The sequence below is a fragment of the Ascaphus truei genome, chromosome 1, assembly GCF_040206685.1.
Source record: "Ascaphus truei isolate aAscTru1 chromosome 1, aAscTru1.hap1, whole genome shotgun sequence".
Lineage (NCBI taxonomy): Eukaryota > Metazoa > Chordata > Amphibia > Anura > Ascaphidae > Ascaphus > Ascaphus truei.
In genome coordinates this window covers 71,830,217-71,850,522 of record NC_134483.1, presented here as the reverse complement: position 1 = coordinate 71,850,522, position 20,306 = coordinate 71,830,217, and the positions used below count along the sequence as shown (strand labels likewise).

The 20,306-nt window shown below is 40.0% G+C and overlaps 1 protein-coding gene across 8 annotated transcripts in view; it reads right to left on the bottom strand.

Moving 5' to 3' along the window:
• Positions 1-5,553: 5,553 nt before the first annotated feature.
• The window catches only part of GPBP1 (GC-rich promoter binding protein 1), a 35,185-nt gene continuing 20,432 nt past the window's right edge, over positions 5,554-20,306 (bottom strand). For 6 of the 8 annotated variants that reach the window (XM_075589447.1, XM_075589466.1, XM_075589457.1 and 3 more), the window contains 8 exons: positions 19,700-19,923; positions 17,814-17,888; positions 15,331-15,397; positions 13,597-13,781; positions 11,760-11,897; positions 8,267-8,451; positions 7,211-7,313; positions 5,554-6,337 (listed from right to left, as the gene is read on the bottom strand). In XM_075589447.1, the coding sequence (XP_075445562.1) occupies positions 6,182-6,337; positions 7,211-7,313; positions 8,267-8,451; positions 11,760-11,897; positions 13,597-13,781; positions 15,331-15,397; positions 17,814-17,888; positions 19,700-19,923 (1,133 nt within the window). In that variant the 3' untranslated portion in view covers positions 5,554-6,181. The remainder of the gene's footprint in view (positions 6,338-7,210; positions 7,314-8,266; positions 8,452-11,759; positions 11,898-13,596; positions 13,782-15,330; positions 15,398-17,813; positions 17,889-19,699; positions 19,924-20,306) is intronic. The other 2 variants (XM_075589497.1, XM_075589506.1) reach the window with 2 other exon arrangements.

Here is a 20,306-nt window from a genome sequence, read left to right as displayed (position 1 = left end):
AAATATCACAGGTCTTTCTTAGTGTATTTACATATTTCGTAATACATATTTTTTTTTTACCCCGAGAGAAATTTAAGCTAAAATTTAAGAAAGGCTCATACTTGGATTTATTTTTGTTTTTATTTGACTTGTTAATAAAAAAAATGTTTCCCTCGAACAAAAATCCCGCACACGTTATCATACTGTATAAGCAGAAAAATATTTTAGAAATGTAGTGGTAGGAACAAGAACAGCAGTGCACTGTGGGCCTCCACCTACTCCACAACAACACAACTCGAGCTGGCTCCTAAGCTTTGAAACTTTGCGTGCACCCTATTCTTAGTGTGCTTTCATGTTGTGTTCTGCATCGCTCGCCTATCCAACTGCCACACTATGTGATGTAACTTATGACACCATTTTATTGCGATAAGAGGGTGTGTTTAAAAGTTCTTTTTAATATAACATTGTAATTTAACACTGAATTTCTTTAGCAGCCATGTATCACCAGTGTTAGGAGTATGGGTATATATGCCTCTAGATAATTTGGTATTATTGTATCTATTGTATCTTTCTGTCCTAGGGCGAACGTCATGTGAAATTACCTTTCTTATGCCCCATCACCGAAAAGGCAACATAGTATCCCTCGTTCTACTGTTTAAAAATATTTATAACTCAATATACACTTAAAGATTCTTTTAAAAGGAAAACAAACAATGTTTACATAAGAAAGAACAAGAACAAAACATACCTTCTGGGAGGGTTAGCCTGCTAAACCTTTTTCATTAACTTACGTTCCCACATAACAAGTATCTCTTTCAAAACCAACAGAGGATTGTACTGTGTTATCCCGCAGAGTAAACAGAAAAAACTAATAGTAAGGTACAAGTGATACCACTAATGGCTACTGTAGCTAATGTTTAACAAGAGTTTCAGGGCCGCTCATCTCCCATTATGTCTGAAGATGGGAAGTGAAAGTTTGCACTCTTTTAAAAAATATCAGTTAGCCATTCAAGGCATCACTTCTTACGTTATTTGATTTTTTATTATTATTATTACAAAATATTTTTTTTCCTGCTTTTCAAAACAATAACAGTGATTTTGTAATTAGTAATAAGTAATTAGGTAAGTTGACGATCGATCAGCGAAGATTCGGCTCGGGGGTTTACCAAATGGCAGTCGGTGTAGCAGAAGAGGACCAAAGATGCAAAGTTCTGTGGGGACGATCATGTGACCAGGCAGTCACTAGATACAATTGGTGCACTGCTAGAAAGAGGGCAGGGCTCAAAAAGGTGTGTGCCACAGCCTGTTTCAGAAAAGGAAGGGGATGTGACTTTGTAAATGGTTGACATAGAAACAAAAGATAAGTGTTACATTATAATAAATAAAAAATTTAATTCAGGATTGTTTTAAAAAAATGCGACAAGTATTTTCTCATAGTGCAGAACTGATTTATTTTAAAAATAAAAAAACATGTAGGATATTGCTTGGTCTGCAGCTTTAAACAAAATGTTTTATATTTGAGGTTATAATAATATTATGTTTCAACTTTTGCAGTACCAAAGGCTTTAATAGCAGTAAGCAGCTATTTAAATATAATTAAGGCCAAGCTTTATGGGGTTTACCAATTGTAGTTGCCACTTGGTAGTACTGAATCAGCACTATTGCATTTTATTGACTAAGCCCTGATACCTCCAACTACAGTAAGTCAAGGTTATAACATAGAAAAGTGATATGTATGTCTAAACATTATTACTGAAGCTACTGTATGGGACACATACAGTATATGGATCTGTTGACGTGAACTATACTGGTTTACTCCTGAATCCAATTATTTAGCTCAGGGGTGGCCAACCCCAGTACTCAAGGGTCACCAATAGGTCAGGTTTTCAGGATATCCCTGCTTCAACAAAGGTGGCTCAATCAGCGGCTTTGTCGAAGCAGCCACTGATTGAGCTACTCAGTCAATACATTAAATTGGAGACTGAGCAATGTCTGCTGAATATAAGCGGGGATATCGCGAAAACCTGACCTGTTGGTGAATCTCAAGGACTAGAGGCTGCCCACCCCTGATGTATACCATCTTCTTCAGCTTTGTACGTTGTACCTAACTATTAGAGATGGAGGAACCCGCCCAAATCAGTTTCCCGGATTTTCTCACATTTTCAACCCAAAATCCGTTTTGCGGTGTAAAATCATCTGACGGATTTGGTCGGTTTTAATCCACGCGGAGTCGTCAACAAAAACGCCATTGGATTCAACTCGTAAACGATTCTTTTGAATCCGCCAACGGATTACTGGATCCGCGGATTAGATTCTACAAATCCCTTCACGGGTGGCAGAATCCACGCAAAACGCTCTTTTTGAGTTTGATCCGCTGAAATCTGTGGACTGAAGAAACTGCGGACTCAAATTCGCCCCCCCCCCCCCCAAAATTGCCCAGCTCTAACACTATGTATTTAGTCTGCAAAGAATGGACAATGTCTGGGGCGCTCCCTGTTAGTTCAATGGTTTCTGAACATACAGGCAGTAAACATACATACGAAATAAGACCGTGAAATGAAATACAATGCAAGGTGTACACAATGTACCATACTATCCAGAAGTTGCTGCAGCTCAACCCGAAGAGGATCCTCCCGCCGTTCCTCCTCCTCTTACCGTGCACCCCAAAACTGGAACAACCTACCAGAGACTTTCACATCCGCCACCAGTTTAAGTTCTTTCAAATCTAAGGCTGTCTCACATTTTAATCTGGTCTGTAACTGTTACATACGCCCATAATATATATTTTCTTTAACTGTGCATGCAATGTCTTGTATATAATGTATACCCTGTTCATTTATGTAACTGTATTTGTAACCACGTATTATTTGTCTTAACTCTGTGCCCAGGACATACTTGAAAACGAGAGGTAACTCTCAATGTATTACTTCCTGGTAAAATATTTTATAAATGAATAAATAAGTGATAGGAAAAGAGTAGGGGAGAGCAAACCATAAAAGAAGAATACAATAAGCAGATTAATATGAGCATAAAATCATTCAACTGTACGAGTACAGCTGAAGGAGAGTAGTGCACGGATGTACAGCGCGAAGATGAGACTGCGGGTGTATAGTGGGTGCACTGGGCTCAGTGAGGTAGGAGAATAATGATGGCTGAGGGGTACATTGATAATAATAACTTACACGGCCATGTGTAAGTTGGTGCTCCAATGATGTCTCTGTGGGAGCCAGTACTCTCTCCCCTGGGCAATCTCTCTCTCCTGTCGCTCCCGGTGGGCACGTCCTCGTGGTGTGAAGAGGAGTCCCCCACGTATGAAGGATGATAAATACGGCCAATACTTATACATTTGAATGATTTAGTCTGCAAGTCAACGATCAGATGTAGAGTTGCAGCGCCCTCTGCTGCCTGAAAAGGGGAAAGGCATTAGCTGTAAAGCCCTATAATTGATGGTTAAGAGGAGGTGAAATAAATGTGGCTAATTAAATCTCAACAAGACTAAATATTTTAGAAACAGTAAGGATGGTGAAGGTTATTCAGAGCACTTCCTCGAAAGATTTCAAAAAAACTAACTGGAAATTATATTTAAAAATTACAGGTAAAAGTAATTTTACTACATGTGCAATGCTTGTCTGCCTCTCCCCCACCCCCCAGCTACAAAGGGGTTAAAGCGGAATTATTTGTGTGTCAAACAAGAACACATTTATAACAAGAACACATTTATTTGCTATGTTATTAACTGTGACGTTTTAAAACCGTTCAATGTTATTCCTAGAAGTGCATTTTCGATAAAGAGGTGTTTTGACATGACGATCGATTATAATCTGACATATACCGCCACCTGGTGGTAACATTCCCCCCCCCCCCAGATACAGCCGATTTTATAGTTTGAATTTGGAAAGGCATTAAAGATGCTTAGCCTGATCCTGTCAAAAATATTAGTAACAGTAGGCACAGGGTGTGAGAATATAAAAACACATTTTAACCTGCGTATCAAATGATAACATGTTTAACGATGCTGGCATATGTGATTGGCATTACATTGCAGGGGTGTGGAGACCTCTTGGAAATGTGACAATGACAATATTATTGGAATTCCACGGGACGTATTTCTGATATCAAAGGAACTGCACCTTTAAGAGGACAGGAGTAAAGATATTGGGCTCCTTCCATCAAATGGTGGGAGTTAAAGCAGCAGATCCCCCTCCTACCCCAACAGTAATCTTTACTTTCTGCTGTGTGGACGTCTGTTTATCATTTCACTGGCATCGACTATGACCACGACACCTCTATCTTGTGAGTGTGAATGGCAGCAGTCAGTCACTTGAACCTCTCAGAAAAGCAATTTTTTTTTAAAGCAACTATCTCCAGAATTCAACCACATAATATAAAAATGGGTGGGATTGAAAACCAAACAAACAGCACAACAAAAGGAATTTACAAGGGTTAAAAGGAGCCAAAACAAAACAAAAAGATAAGAGTGGTTGCTGCTTTAAGAGGGAGGCCAGTAACCTTCTCCAGGTATTTCATGCACCTCGATCACACACCCTGGAGCCGCCAGACCTCTGGCACAGGAAAAGGTTAGCATCTTTTTAAACTGCAATCATTCCTGATAGGCTAGAAGATAGCATGGACTATGGAAACCCGCCTGACAACCAGTTGGCACAGCGGACGGTGAGGATATCTAGGTAGAGTTGACTTCTATCCTGCCTGCAAAACGTGATACCACAAATGTCCAGAGCTTAGATTGGAAAGGAAACAAATTGTTACAAAAAGGAGGGCTACAAATTAAACGGTGTGGCCAGACTCTGTAGTAATGAAAGAAAGGCAGCAGGCACAAAAGGCAACACTCGACAATGTATCGCAAACCTTACGAGAAGGGAGGACATCCAAGCTTGGTGGAATTGTGATGCCATTTTATTTTCTGGAGTATGGAACGTGTCTGGCCTCTGTGAGCCTTTCAACTCACTCACCTGATAAAAGGCCAGCAGTGGCCAGAAACGTTGCCTTTATTGCATGGTCCGGAAAATAAAATGGCACAGCGCAACAAGCTTGGATGTCGCGCCTTCTCCTTGTAAGGATTATCACATTGATAAGAACTGCCTTCTATTTTTCTTACATTGGGTAGAATAAATAGCTCTATCAAGACCTAAAATCTTTCGCTTGTAGCCAAGTTACAGCCAATAAATAGCATTGCATAAAAATGAAATGCATTAATCACTGAAAATCCCTTTTCAGTATTTGTAATAACCCTGCCTTTCCCCCATTATCTATTGGCATACAATGCTTCCACTGCAGCAAGGGACTCTGGGTAATGACATCCAAAAGAGAAGTTTGTCACCTTTTGTTTATTATCCATTTTAACATGGGCCCCTATAAGCTTATGCCTGCTGCATTACACAGCTTTTCAGCATAGCCTGTGTTAAAGAAGTGCACAGCTAGTAAACCTACTCACAGACAGCGTTTGGGTCTCATCAGCGTGAGGATGGTTATACTGGCTTTGCCATAGGATGCTGGGATAGGTAATAGACATGATTGGTCAAAGTACTAATCAAAATGCAATATATATACAGTATATTTTTTTTTATCAAAATGTTTATTTTGAACAGAATTTAGTCCATGTCCACTGCACAAATTCTACGCTCTTGCAGCAACCCAAATAAAAACCTTGATTGTGAAAAATTGCAAGAAAAAAAAATGGTCTTAATCAATGTGTAATTGCAAAAAAAAGTAGTTCTGTTTCAAGGCCTCAAGAAAAAAAAAAAAAAAATATTATTTTGCCCATTAAACATGCTACATCATTTGTTTGAGAATTCAATGCAAAAAAAAAATGCCTTTTTTGTTTCTAAGACATTTTAAAACAGAAATCTTGGCAAAATATTACACTATTGGCTTGTTTTATTAAATGAGAAATAATCCCATTTGTTACATTGTCACATTGCTATTCAGAGAGATGCTGCTGTGATGAAAGAGTCAATGCTGGGTCAATCGCAGTCTTCATGTCTACAGCGTCCATTTGCAAATAAGGATAGGTGAGGGTTCAACATAGCCCAACACTGCCTTACTACTTCTTCATGTAGAGGGCGCCCCCAATAAGAGGGGCATTTTATTCATTTTTATTCACAATTCAACCTCCACCCGCCCCCCACAAAAAAATGGTATGAAATGTGTCACACTAAAACGTCTAAACTTGTTAACAAATTCTTCACACATCATCATCTGATGTGTCACTGCTGCTAGTCTCAGTGTCCTCGTTCTCATCGGTGGTTGTGAAAGTGCCGTTTTTCCAGGGGCCGAACTTGAAGTCGAAGGCCAAGCCGTTTTTCAGGAATCCATTCTTTCGGAGGCCATTTTTTTGTAGCTGTGAAATAAAGTTAAAAAAAAATTCCCAGTTAAAAATTATTGTGAAAAATGATACTACCATTGTATGAAGCGTTAATGTGAATTTCAACATGAAATGTTGAATAGGTCAGAATGGCTGAAAGTTTATATCTGTGTTGAATTCCTGTGCTAAACCTATGCAGCTTGTGCGCGCATCTAGAGCCCTAGTGGGCGACAGGCGGCGCCTGCGGGACCCCAACCTGCTCTTTCACGACCGTCCGACGTTCATCCTGTCACGGGTGCACATGGGGCGGAGTTATGGGTGGGGCTACCGACAGGAGGTAGAGCTACAGGCATAGCGGGAAAACATGGACCCCACCCCCCTATGAAAGCGAGAAGTGGGTGGGGAGAGTGGTGGGGGTGCTGGGGAGAAGAGTTGTGGATGAGGGCGGGGGGGAGAGTGTGAGGCGGGTGACATGGTGGAGGAGAGAGGCGGGTGAGATGGGGGAGGAGAGGGAGGCGGGTGACCAAATGCCGTAAACCGCATAAAATGCTCTTGCACGCTTTTGTCATTGCGACAGCGCTGCCCTTCTCAAACTGTTTGTATCTGTGTTCAGATGTGCTATATGCATTTAATATCAATGTTTTTATTTCCCATTGCAAATCTATAAGCACATCATCTCTGCGAAGTAATAAAAGAAGAAATAGATGCTGGAGAACCATGGAGTGGGTCGTATGGTCCTTACTGGTGTTAGAAGCCACACCACCACACGTAGTGTCCCGGGGCCTGTAGAACGGTCACTGTTCTGGCTGCTAAAATAGGTGGGAGGATGTGCCCCTGAAAGTCGGGCTCTGGTGCAGCTTTACCGGTGATAGATCCGCCACTGCCCTATTGTCTCTCTGCATTAATCACCTGTTCGCTAATGGCCTGGAATTCCCTCATCTCATCTTCTGTTAATGGAGCACAGGTTTCATCATTTTCACTGTCTTCTTGCCAACCCATTTCCTTCAACAATCTGAAGCAGAGAGAAAAGTGTCAATATTCTCTTCACAACACTAACTCAATCCTTTCCAAATTGCACGTACAGCCAAGTTCATATTGTGACGCAGTTTCACATGCAAAGCAAAAAATAAATAAATCAAAATATGCTTTAGAAAAAAAAAAGGCATTCTTTTTCTAAAGCATATTGTTTTTTGTTTTTTTTGCTTGCCCCTTTATTGGTTCTATGGCAGCGCCTGGTATTTTAATCCATCCCCAGAACAAGGTTTTAGAGGGTCTGGCATCTCAGGAATAGAAAAGGACACAACATATACCAAAAACAGAAAAGAAAAAGATAAACAACAGATTCAATGTGTGACCAAAGGGGGGGGGGGGGGGAAACTATTGAGTCCATTAAGATCCAATTCAAGAGACGTCACCTAAGTTACGTTAGAGTTAGCAAACAGCTTTCTGCTATGCATGCAGAAATAAGCAGGAATGAGAACTGCAGAAAAGGTCAGTGAATGGTACATTTCACACAAAATCAACAATAACGTAATTAATTGCTCAATTATTCGCTGTTAGGCTTTCAAAAATAATGTTGACCTCACTTTACCCTTTTTGCAACTCCAGTCCTCAAGGGCCAACAACAGGTTATGTTTTCAGGATATCCCTGCTTCAGCACAGTTGATGCAGTCGACGACTGAGCCACCTGTGCTGAAGCAGAGAGATCCTGAAAACTTGACCTGTTGGTTGCCCTGGAGGACTGGAGTTTCCCACCCGTTCTAGAACAAATATTATATGGTGCACTTCACCCTTCACTAACGTAAGTAGGAAAATTATGTGATTGTCAATGTTCTCTATATTCCCAGTGCTGCAATCCTAATTAACATGCAAAGGTTACGTTTAAAAGACCATAATATCCAATAATGCAAGTCTCCCCTGCCTCTCTAACATTCACCTCCTCCAATCCAAACAAAAAACACATACCTGTGCTCTGCTTCAAGTGAGCTGGAAAGAACAGCAGCTTGGGGGAACGCAGAAGACCGCGTGATGTGTCTGGAAATCAGAGAGTTCTCATTCTCTTGGGGAATATCATTCTGATCAAAGTTTTGGTTTATATCCCTTTCATGACAAGTGCTGGTATTGTTATGCAAACTGAAAGGGCCATCCCCCTGCAAGTGTATACAAATAATATTTTAGTTCTTTGACAATTTGAAAAATTGTTTAATGGACACAAGACATATGACTTTAAGGCAGAAGTCATCAACTCCGGGCCTCAAGACGCCCCAACAGGTCAGGTTTTAAGGATATTCCAGCTTCAGCACAGATGGCTCATCAGTGGCTCAATGTTCGACTGAGCCACTGATTGAGCCACCTGTGCTTAAACTGGGATATCCTGAAAACCTGACCTGTTCGGGGGGGGGGGGGGGGATGGGGTTGCGGACTGGAGTTGAGAACTCCTGTTCTAAGGTTTATTGAATACCTTTCTAATTGTAAGTAAAATGACAGTAAAAGAGAGAGGGACCCCTCTTTTCAAGCCATCATATGGTGAAAAAAAGCAAACACGAGCATTATTATATGTTGATTAACTCAAACAAGTCCAGGCTTGTTAATTGATCATAATTTCAAAAACTCTGAAAGTGATTTCATGCACTCTTAATTAAACTTAACCCCTGCCGGGAAAAATGTTAAGATCAAGACATAACGAAACCCAAACTAGCTACTTGCTCCACTCATAAACACAAGGGTAGAATAAAATAACCGGCAGCACCTACGGTACAGGAAATATATATAGCAAAAACAGAGCGAGATCCAAGAGAGAATTTCAAAGGCCCCTAATGCAATGCACCCCAACTCGCCCTCAGGAAGAAGGGAGAATGATGACACAGCCACTAAGTTGGTGGTTTCTAGAGCCAAGGATGGGATGAGATAAGTACTGCAGAGAAAGTAAAATGGCAGAACCTCTTATCAGAGAAAGGGAGAAAGAAATGATCCAATGGACAGGTGGAGGGATAACTAAGATAACGGTCACCTCTCCATTGGATCATTTACTTTTCCCTTCCTCTTACATAAACCAGGATAAGAGGTTTTGCCCTTTTAGTATATCTGCAGTACTTTTCTCATCCCAGATTGCTACCTTCAACTCCTGGTGCGTGAACTGTCATCCTTTATCTTAGATAGTGGGGATTTAAATCAACAAAATTCAACATATTCAATGGACAAGTAACCATCTTTGGGTAATGTTGGATGTTACGTCCCTTTATACAATCATTGAACATGCACAAGGGTTGGCTGCTGTCAGATACTTTTTGGATGTCATCTCCCTCATCTGCACAGAGCACTTTTATTTTGGATTCTATTTATTTTTTTTGCTCAAGCACAATTATTTTTTGTTTGGTGAGGTCTTCTATCTCCAAACACGTGGAACGGCTATGGGTCCTAGTTTTGGCCCCTCCTTCGCCAACCTCTTCATGGGTTGGTGGGAGTCACCCCACGTGTTTGGAGATACAAACGTCTTTAGGGAGCGTATTGTCTTTAACGAGCGCTATATTGATGATTTGATTTTGGTTTGGTATGGTGATGTCACTACACTTATCTTTTATTGGCATTCTTAATGTTAATAATCTACAATTGAAATTCACTTATAATAAGGAGAGTTTGTAAATAGTCATGACATTTTGTCCATAGAAGACATTAGACATGTCGGAGATATATCCATTTCTGCAGTGTAAAACAACTACTTTTCCTCCTTTTCTTTGGAAATAATTGGTGTGCGAGTCTCTTGACTTATCATATTGGGCAATATGTATATGTCAATTTGGATTTCTTAAACAATATCTGAATACATTTTTGATATAGAGCTCAACCCCGTTATAACGCAGTGCTTGGGGTCCAAAGAATCTCATCGAGATATAAGCGGATCACATTAGATGTCCCTCTCTGCTCGCGCCCCCCCCCCCCCCTTTACCTTGGCTCTGACGGCTGGCATCTTGACGTCACATTGCCATGGTGACGCGTCAACTGAAGCCGTCTGAACCACGGTATGTGTATGTCTATATGTATGTTACAGAGGCCATCGTCGCTTCCCCCAGCATTTCATTTAAATGCCTTCGGGAAGCACAGGTGCCTCTTGAACCCCTGCGCCCCGTATACAGAATTCTATGCAAATGATTCTGTGATCTTACATACATCCAGCAAACGTAAAAACTGTTCAAACAACATTTTTTTTATATAAATATACACACACAGTCAATTTATGTCTCCACACATCTTTGGTGGGTTTAATTCAATATTTTTGTTTGGACTGTATTCATATTCAAAGGCGGACGCCTGATGGGGCTCCCCAAGAGCTGTTCCCCTCTGCACAGGACCAGCATGCTAAGGGTTAACATTTGCTTGTACTTTTGATACGTCAACCCCACCCACTGGAATGTTAATGAGCCAAGAGGACACAAAGAACTTTGTATTCACAGCTGCATTGAATCTCAACCACCCCAGTGCACATCTGCGTTACCCCAAAGTTGGACAGCCTTTGGCACAGCCAAAGGATACGAGCCGTTTGCTGATGTTTGGTGATTTTAAAGTGATGTTAAAGCTGCTCTATTTCAATCTGAAACTCACAAGCCCTTTATCCCCTATACCCAATTTTTCAACTCTATCTGTCCATGAAATGCCTGTGAATTGACTGTATAACCCTGTTCTTTTAATGTAACCATGTATTTTTTTATAACTCTGTGCCCAGGACATACTTGAAAACGAGAGGTAACTCCCAATGTATTACTTCCTGGTAAAACATCTTTTATAAATAAAAAATAAATAGTATGTACAGGAGACTGTTTGTCCTCAATATCACTAAAGTGGTTAATACCGGATTTTTTATTTTGTTTTCAGGACAATATGTAGATAACAACCTATTCATAGTAATTACATCTCTGTGTCCCACATTCGTCTTGATTTTATATACTAACATGCATTTGTATTTGTTCTTCTGTCAATTTTTCAATAAAGTTTTTGTTGTTTTAGTGTATGTGGATTAGCGCGATGACGTGAGTCACGTCATTGCGCAAGGTTGTTTGGCGCAAATTCCTGGTTCGCTGGCCATACAAAAATCCATTCTGGGAGGATAGGAATACACAGTTTGACAAAGCGCTTAGCGCGAAACATGTTAGTGTGATTACCGGTCTCCAGTTTGTGCAATAAAGATTTATATTTTAGTCACCCTCTCTCACGCTCATTTTTGTGGTGCGGCACAGCGGCTTTCTGCCTATTTTCCTTACTCTACTTCCAACATTCATTTAAAACACCATCCATTGATCACCTTTTTCTGAAAAAATCTCATTTTCAAGCCCTCACACTAATTTCTTTTGTTTTATTAAAAGACTTGATTGGCATGTGCCCGATTTCTGTTTCTGATGATTGAGGATATTGTTGATTTTTCTCCGGAGAATATTCTCGTACATATTTAAAGAAAATACTAAACCTCTTTTAATGAGCTCGGCGACACATCTAGCTGATCGGCAGGTGACGATTTATTTGGGCTAAAGCTTTCATGAGCAAAATCCAGACAAAATGGACTTCCAAGATGGTTTTCTTTTGATTGGGATTTACATTGTTCCTGCTTGAAATAAAGTACACAAAGTTACAAACAGAATATTCGCTCAAAAATGTGAGTTTTGTAAACAATGAGAAGTGGCAGTCAATGATAAATTGAGAAAATGATAAATTGCATTTACTAAGCAGTCTTGTTCCATAAGACACCTTCTGGCGCTGGAAGACATGAACTTCAAATGGCCGAAGAGGTCTCATGGCAAAAATCCAATTAGCAAATATGGGACATAGTGCTCTAGTTTAAATGCATCATATTCTTTTAATTGCTCATAATGTATTTAAAAGTATTAAATCATTGAATCTTGCCAAACTTACAGAAGACATATATGTCAATTCTGACATTCTAAGCGTCTGTGGTGTGTGTACACATGCACACATGAAGAAAAAACGTGATGTTTCCATACACTGCACACTTATTTCACATATGAAGGACTCGTAGTGATCCATTAGGAGGCATGATATATGTATATATGTGTATATACATACATATACACATACATACCAATAAATGGATATACAAAACAACATACACGAGTGCACACACAGGGCTCCAAAAATATCACTAAGACTATGGCCGGCATTGTGAGGAACGACTTCAGGAAGCAGACTGGTGACTGACGGCTCTGCAATTAATATGTCACACAGTCTCCAGCGCCTGGTCAGGCAGCACCACTCGCTACCCCTCATTTTTCTGTCGTTCCAGGCGAGCAGAACACACACACCACTTCACGAGACGTAAGTAGGAGATGAAAAGGTTAGCTATGCAGGAACAGTGTTTAATTATTAGATCAATAAACTGAGCATGCAAGGTTTTATTTCATCTATTTACTTTTTGAACAATTGAAAGGGTCAAACTTGGCCACTTACACCCAGTAGAGCAGACGTATGGTAAATGCACTGTATTTCTAACAGAAGGACCCAACTCAGTGGCAACTTCCTGTGACCTAGATAATTTGCTGTATATTAATACAAATGGTATATTGCCCACCCTTTGTACTGCACTGAGGAACATATTGCCATCTAATAAATAGATGGAAATAAAAATAATAATAATGCTGAAAAATACATAATTTTGTAGAGGTAAAAGTCATTAACTACATTCTTTGAGTACTGAGGAAAGGGCGATTAAATGTTACTTTTGTGCTTTTGACAGGAAAAATTATGTATTTAAAAAGGAAGGTATTTTATTATGACAAGTTCTGTAGATTAGGTGTCTTTAATGAGTTTTTCAATAGAAATATCAATAAATCCACAAGTCAGGAAGAGCATTGTGGGTTTTTGCTAAAAATGCACTTAATGAGTTTTACCTCTACAACGATGATATAGATATACATTATCCTCTTCAGTGTATGGTTGAATACATTTGTGCTTATTAATAAGCAAGACTGTAAGCAACATGATGATGAACATATTCCATGTGCGTATATACACTGCAAACACAAGACTAAAGTGTGCTTTGCTGGCCACTGACCCCTCATTACATTGGTTTTATTGTCCAGAACAGGGCTGCAGGGGACAGAGATTTTAATGTCATTACTACCAAGCACGACCGTCACTCCTGGTGTCTTCACGTCAGGCTAGCCAACACAATAACAACAATTTCTCCCTCATAAACTTGCACAGTTACTTTTAATTTATACTGTTTTCACAGTATTGCAAGGTCTTCCTTCTACCACTCGTTAGAAGACCAGTTTGAGGCATCAGCTTACCTTATGAGCAGGAGTATCAGCTTTTGGGACTTGACCCATACAGACGCCTGCACCCATCCCATTCTTGACTGGCTGAGCACTGAAACTTGTTGCAATAGGATATCCAGACAGCGAAAACTCATCTTTCACACCTTTCCTAATGACCAGCATTCGAGATGTTCTTGATCTAGTATGTAAGGGGTATTCTGCACACAAAAAAAATGGAATGATAAATGCTATAATTTTCAGATATCTTTAACAGCATAAGATTTTGACATGTTAGGTGACGAGCAAACGTAAGCAGCCATCATATAAGTGGCGATGCATGCAGCTATAAAACCTTCACCATCATGATTTTCCTGATATTGAATTGAGACAATGCACCTGCATCTCTGGACTCTTTCTAAAGGGGAAAGTTCCTAAGCAGCTAATATTGGCAATCAGGTGAAAAAGACACAGGACACTGGTTCTGTATGCCTCACAGGATGGACATTTTGAATGCTTGTATGATGGTGGAACGGAGAATGATGCAGATGTTGACATATTCGATAAAACAGCCTAGACGGACACTTTTACTAGAAGTAGTGACAGTGTTCCATACAAGATGAGGTTGAAAAAACACATTCATCGAGTTCAACTTACGTTTAAAATTAAGACAACTGAGATGCTCACCTTATATTTGTATTAAAAGTATATGGATCCAGAGGAAGGCAAACAAAAAAAATCCAGGGAAACTTTATCCAATGCTATCTCATAAGGGGAAAATAAATTCCTTCCTGACCAATAAATGCAATCCTATTTCTCCCTGGATCAACATCCTTCATATGTTTAACTTATTTAGTATCTCTGTATACCTTTGCATTCTAAAAAGATGTTAATATTTTTTTAATCTATCTATTAGATCTGCCATCACAGTTTGCATGAGCAGTAAATTCCCCACCTTTGCTGCCCTTACTGCAACGGTGTGCAAAGTGGGGGGCGCATGATTTTTTTGGGGGGGGCGCGGGCGGTTGTAGAAGCCCCGCGCTCTTCCCAATGGCATTTAAATTAAATGCCGGGGGATCACATGAGGCCTCTGCAACCTGAAGTTACTGTGATTCTGAAGGCTGCTGTGATGCGTCACATGACGCCGCGGTGTCATGCGGAGAGACGTTGCACGCAAGTCTCCATGAAAACGGGGTCACGTGACGTTATATGAAGCCGCCAAGGTAAGGGGGGCGCGAGAGCATGTGGGAGCAGCGCCAAGAGAACCCTTTCCTCTCCTGCTGGTGAAATCCCCTTTCCTTCAATCTCAAGGAATGGCCCTGTGTGGTTTGTACTGCCCTTGGGGATGAATAGTTATTTCGAAAGCTCCTTGTATTGAAACACAATATGACACTGCTGCTTTTGAAAGACAAGGATTGGCTAGAGAGCTGTATTGAGCTCTGGTGGGGAAACATTTCATTATTAAACAATTGAAGGATTGGCCTTACACATATGATTTAAGTTTCTCTAAGAAAATAATGTGATTGTAGCATACAGGTCCACAATTTCAAGCATTTTTTAATTCCATTAATTGTTCTCAATGCAATATAGGTACACTTCCGATTATTGCATTATTCTCCTATAACTTTCCTTTTACAGAACCCACCATGTCGTTTACTGGGGGTGGGATTTGGGAAAATATAGTTTCATACGAGAAAAAAAAATGATATATCATGTACAAATTCTACTGCGTGCAAGTCCATGTTCTCTAGAACAGAAATAAAATCTTACCCCATACACCTGCAGTAATAGACTTGTTTTGGTTCAGTTCTCGCTCGTGATCGGGGTTTAAAGAAGGCTGAAAGAAAGTGTATTTCAGAAACAATTAATTCCATGGCAACTGTATTAGCAAACATATACCCTGACAGAGGCAAATAACACATCAGAAATAGTGTCACTATGGTCTAAGGCAGGGGTGGCAAACTCCAATTCCCAAGGGCCACCAACAGGTCAGGTTTTCAGGATATCCCTGCTTCAGCACAGGTGGCTCAATCAACAACTGAGCCACCTGTGCTGAAGCAGGGATATCCTGAAAACCTGACCAGTTGGTGGCCCTTGAAGACTGCAGTTGGCCACCCCTAGTCTAAGTGGCTTTAAAAAAAAAATAGCAGTTCTGTGACCGATTACAATACATTCTAACCCGGTTCAATATTGGGGCACAACTTTGTGGACTCATTTTAGAAATATTTTTACAACATTTGTGCCAAAACAGATAGGAATATGCTTTAAAAAAAAAAAAAAAAAAAATATCTAAAATATACAGTTCCCACGAGAAGAGAAAGAAAAAAAGGGATCTAAATAAGTAACTATTGGTAGCTGGCTTTTCATGCTGCTGCACAGGACCGTTGTTACTGAGCACCTGTGGCAGTTTTGTCAAAGTACTGAGTGCACCACTTTCTGGACCAAAAAATGTAACAGGCAGAATAAGTCCCTGTCCCATAGAACTTGCAATCTAATTTTGGAGTCTGAGGCACAGGGAGATGAAGCAACTTGTTCAAGGTCACAAGGAGCCGATACTGGGATTTAAACCGGACTGTCCTGCTTCACAGTCAGTGTGGCTGTTTTCAGAGAGTCAGTGCCTGTAGTAATATTACTAAAAACAGAAAGCTGCCTTAAGATTATTTTTTAGGCAACACCAAAAATAGCAAATACTCAATATTGGGACTAGACCAAACAAATTCCCATCTCGCTGCTCACAATCCAGTTGTAAAAGATGCATGCCTAACAAGACCCGTGCAGTGATAAAGATCACCAGATTGCTACAAACACAATGCTAAGCGTTACTGCCATTTTTCTAAAAAATAAAAAAAATAAAAACACTAAAACAAGTTAAGTACATAACTAAGTAAAAAAAATTTTTTACCACAACATTTATTAATATTGTATATGAACAATATCAAGATTGTTCATGCGTCGTATTATTTGTAAGATGCTGCTGTATATCATCATACTAAGAACCTGATCAGGAGAATTGGTTTGGATCATTCTCAAAGGAGACTGTTATGTAGATAACTTCTCTCTGATGCAGAGGCACTATGGCCTGGATACATCAAACTCTGTTAAAATGGAGTTTATAAGGCACACGGTTCCAAAAAAAAAAAAGGTGGGTCTTATTACCACAATTTGAAGATTGTACACATTAAGATTATAATAATTTATTTAACGCGACCGTTAATAATGCGTTTATTACCACATAGTGTTCAAATAAATATTATTAATATCATAGGTTTCTGTAATATTTATTATTACAGATCCCTATGGTGGAAATAACATTAACCGGTTTGATGCCTGCGGTTACCATGGAATGGGATATTTGGTTGCAGCCTTTTCGTCGCGTCCAAGTGACCGCAGGCGTTCGGCCACAAAGGGACCCTCCGCCGCAGTCGACCAGCCACTGGCCGCTTCGATTAGAGTAAGGGGGTTAACTTTAGGAGTTTCAGGGGTTAGGGTAAGGGCTTAGGTTAGGGTTTTTTTGGAGAAGGGTTAAGCATGTACCCTAGCAGCGAAGCAGCCGGCAGGGTGAGTCGCAGCAAGGTGCCGGTGGTCATTTGGTCGTGGCGAAACCGGGTTACCAAGGTATACCACAGGCACCAAAGAGGTTAAGACCATAAAAAAAAATACACTACCTAGCCACTTGGCCACCTTAGTGGCTAGTAAAGAACTGCCTTACTAACCGCTAGGGTAACCAAGGGGGTTAACCCCATACCACCACCCTCCCCTGGGAAACTACCCCATTCATTCAACCTTCCTCTATACGAATGGGCAATAGCCCGATAAGTCAAATATGGCGAATCAGACTTTTGTCCATTAAAAAAAAAAAAACATTGCCTAACAAATAATAAAATACAGTAAAAATACAGTAACTATCCCGGTTGGCTACCTTAGTGGCTAGTAAAGCATTGCTATGCCCCTCTCTACAGCAACTACCCCCATCATCCTCTCCCTCTCCCCCTCCCCCCACTAGACTAATGGGCAATAAGGCTAGCCATATCAGCCAAATGTGGCTAATAAGGCTTTTGCCCATTAAAAAGCATTTAAAAGCAAAACCTTTTAAAATAAATACATTAAAAACAAACATCCCATCCTAAACAAAATAGCTATAAAATACATTGATTGTCACAGTGGCTACCTAGTCTCTCAATGGGCAATAGAATGCCAATGTGGCTATCAATGTTGCCCATTAAAAAAAAAAAAAATTAAAAGTGATTACTTACCCCAGCCGGGATGAAGGTCGTCCTCATCTTCAGGGCGGAAGCCTCCCGGAACCAATCGAATAATGGGCCCGATGGCTAACAAAAACAAAACACACAAAAACCCATTAAAAAAGACTAATTCTAGCCCTATGGCTAACAAAATAAACAAAAACAAAAAAACACAAAAAACATGCAAATATTCCAAGGCCCGATGGCCAAAAAAAACAAAAGTGCAAATTAATTCCAGGCCTAGTGGCCTATTTGTACACCAAAAGCATCTGTAGTGCCTGACGTTGGATCCTCAACTTGACCCGAAGCCCTCGAACCTTCGTTACTTGTACTCTTCATCTGCAAGTATTTCTTGCTTCAAATGTTCTTTATTTCTTTAAAATCGTCTTCACTTCTTTCTTCATCCACAGGATGTGACCTCTTGACTAACTTCGACTCTTCTGAGGTGGCCCAAGCCTTAAATAGGACGTGGGACATCACAGAAGGCCAGACGTCACATGGTACATCAACCAATCAGGTTGGATGATGTAGCATGTGATTATCTCACTTTGAAATGAGATGTCATCTCATTTCAAAGTGAAGGAATCACATGGTATAATCAACCAACCTGATTGGTTGATGTATTATGTGATGCCTGGCTTCCTGTTAAATCCCAGGCACTATATAAGGCTCGGGTCATCTCAGAAGGCCCGATGTTAGTCAAGAGGTCACATCCTGTGGCTGAAAGAAGAGTGAAGATAGCTTCAAAGAAGAGACGAACAAGAACATTTCAAGCAAGAAATACTTACAGATGAAGACTCTACGTGCAACTGAGGATCAAGGGCGTCGGATCAAATTGAGGGTCCAACGTCGGACACCATGGATGCCTTTGGATTACAAATAGGCCACCTAGCCTGGATTTATTATTTCACTTAAATTTTTTTATTTTTTGGCCATCAGGCCTTGGATTATTTTTATGGTTTTGGTGTGTTTCTTTTTTTTTGTTAGCCATCGGGCTAGGATTTGCTTCAAATTAGGTTTTTTATGGTTGTGCATTGGCCGTTTATTGGATTGGTTTTGAGGGGCTTCCATCCTGAACATGAGGACAGCCTTCATCCCAGCTGAAGTAAGTAATCACATTTTATTTTTTAGTTGAAAACATTAATTGCTAATGTGACTATCTAGACCCCCACAAAGGGCCAAGGTAGCACCAGTGACAATCAATGGATTAAAATGCTTGTATTTTTATTATGTAATTATTATTATTATTTTTTAAATGGGTAAAATCCCTATTAGCCAAATGTGCCATTAGTCTAGTGGGGGAACTAGGTTTGTTGTGGGTGAGGGTTGATGGGGGTAGTTGGAGTTAACTCCTTGGTTATTTTAGCGGTTAAGAAATACTTTACTAGTCACTGAGATAGTCAATGGGGTATGTAGTGTAGTTTAATGTTTAGATTAACTCCTTTGCAGTCAGCTAGTCATGGAAAACCATGACTAGTCGACCACCTGGGCTATGGAGGGGTTAACATTTACTGTAAGGTATTTAAAGTAACATTTTATCATCTATTTCCCGATTGGTTTAGCTCATCTTGCCTATGTATATAATGGCCAATTTATTGGAAAGATAGAGCTAACGCCAGCCTGGAATAAATGATAAAAAAGTGCGGTATTTCTACCGTAAATTCATGTAATCAATGTATATCCATCAACACCAAAACATTCGATATCAGGCCTATTTTTTACTGGATTTGATATTTTAAACGGACTCGGTAAAAAAAATTGTTATTTTTTAGAGTCGCTTTAAATCATGAATTACATTATACAGGTACACTGCATTTTTTTGTTAGCTTTATGTATCCAGGCCTATACTTGTTAACAACTACAGAAGATACATTTCCGGCATGCGTGTAGACACTTACAAAATCTTCAGCTTCAAACTGCTTGCGTCTTTCCCGATCCTCTTTTCGTGCAGCATCATTTTCGGGAGCGTTGTTTTCGTGATGCACTTGGCTTTTCCCACCGTGAAACGTGCTGCTGCGAGAGCGAGACCCTGCCCCATTATATGTCCCACGATGGTTTATATTGTCAGCACCGTTCCTGCCCTGTGAGCGCCAGCCATTTTTCTCTTTTCTTCCAAAGTTTCCTTTATTCAGAAAAAAAAAAAAAAGAGACAGTTTTTCACATGACTGCTAGCAGGACTACACCAGGTAACTATACATTTAAACAGGTGCATCATTTTACTATCAGACCTGCCTTGTACACTATTACACTCAATATTATCCTATATTAACCTCTCTATTGTGTTAATTTTGTGCTTGTTACCCTTTTTTATGTTTGACTGCAGAATTCCCGCCTACTGCATGTTTCCTACAGTACTAAGGTAACAGAGTTGTATGCATAATTTCTACATTATATCAATACACCACTTTTAGAACGTTTTTGAAACAATTATTATTACTTGCTTAAAAATCAAACTGAAATATAGTTCAAAGCGATAATCGTGGCTCAACAACTTAGATATTCATC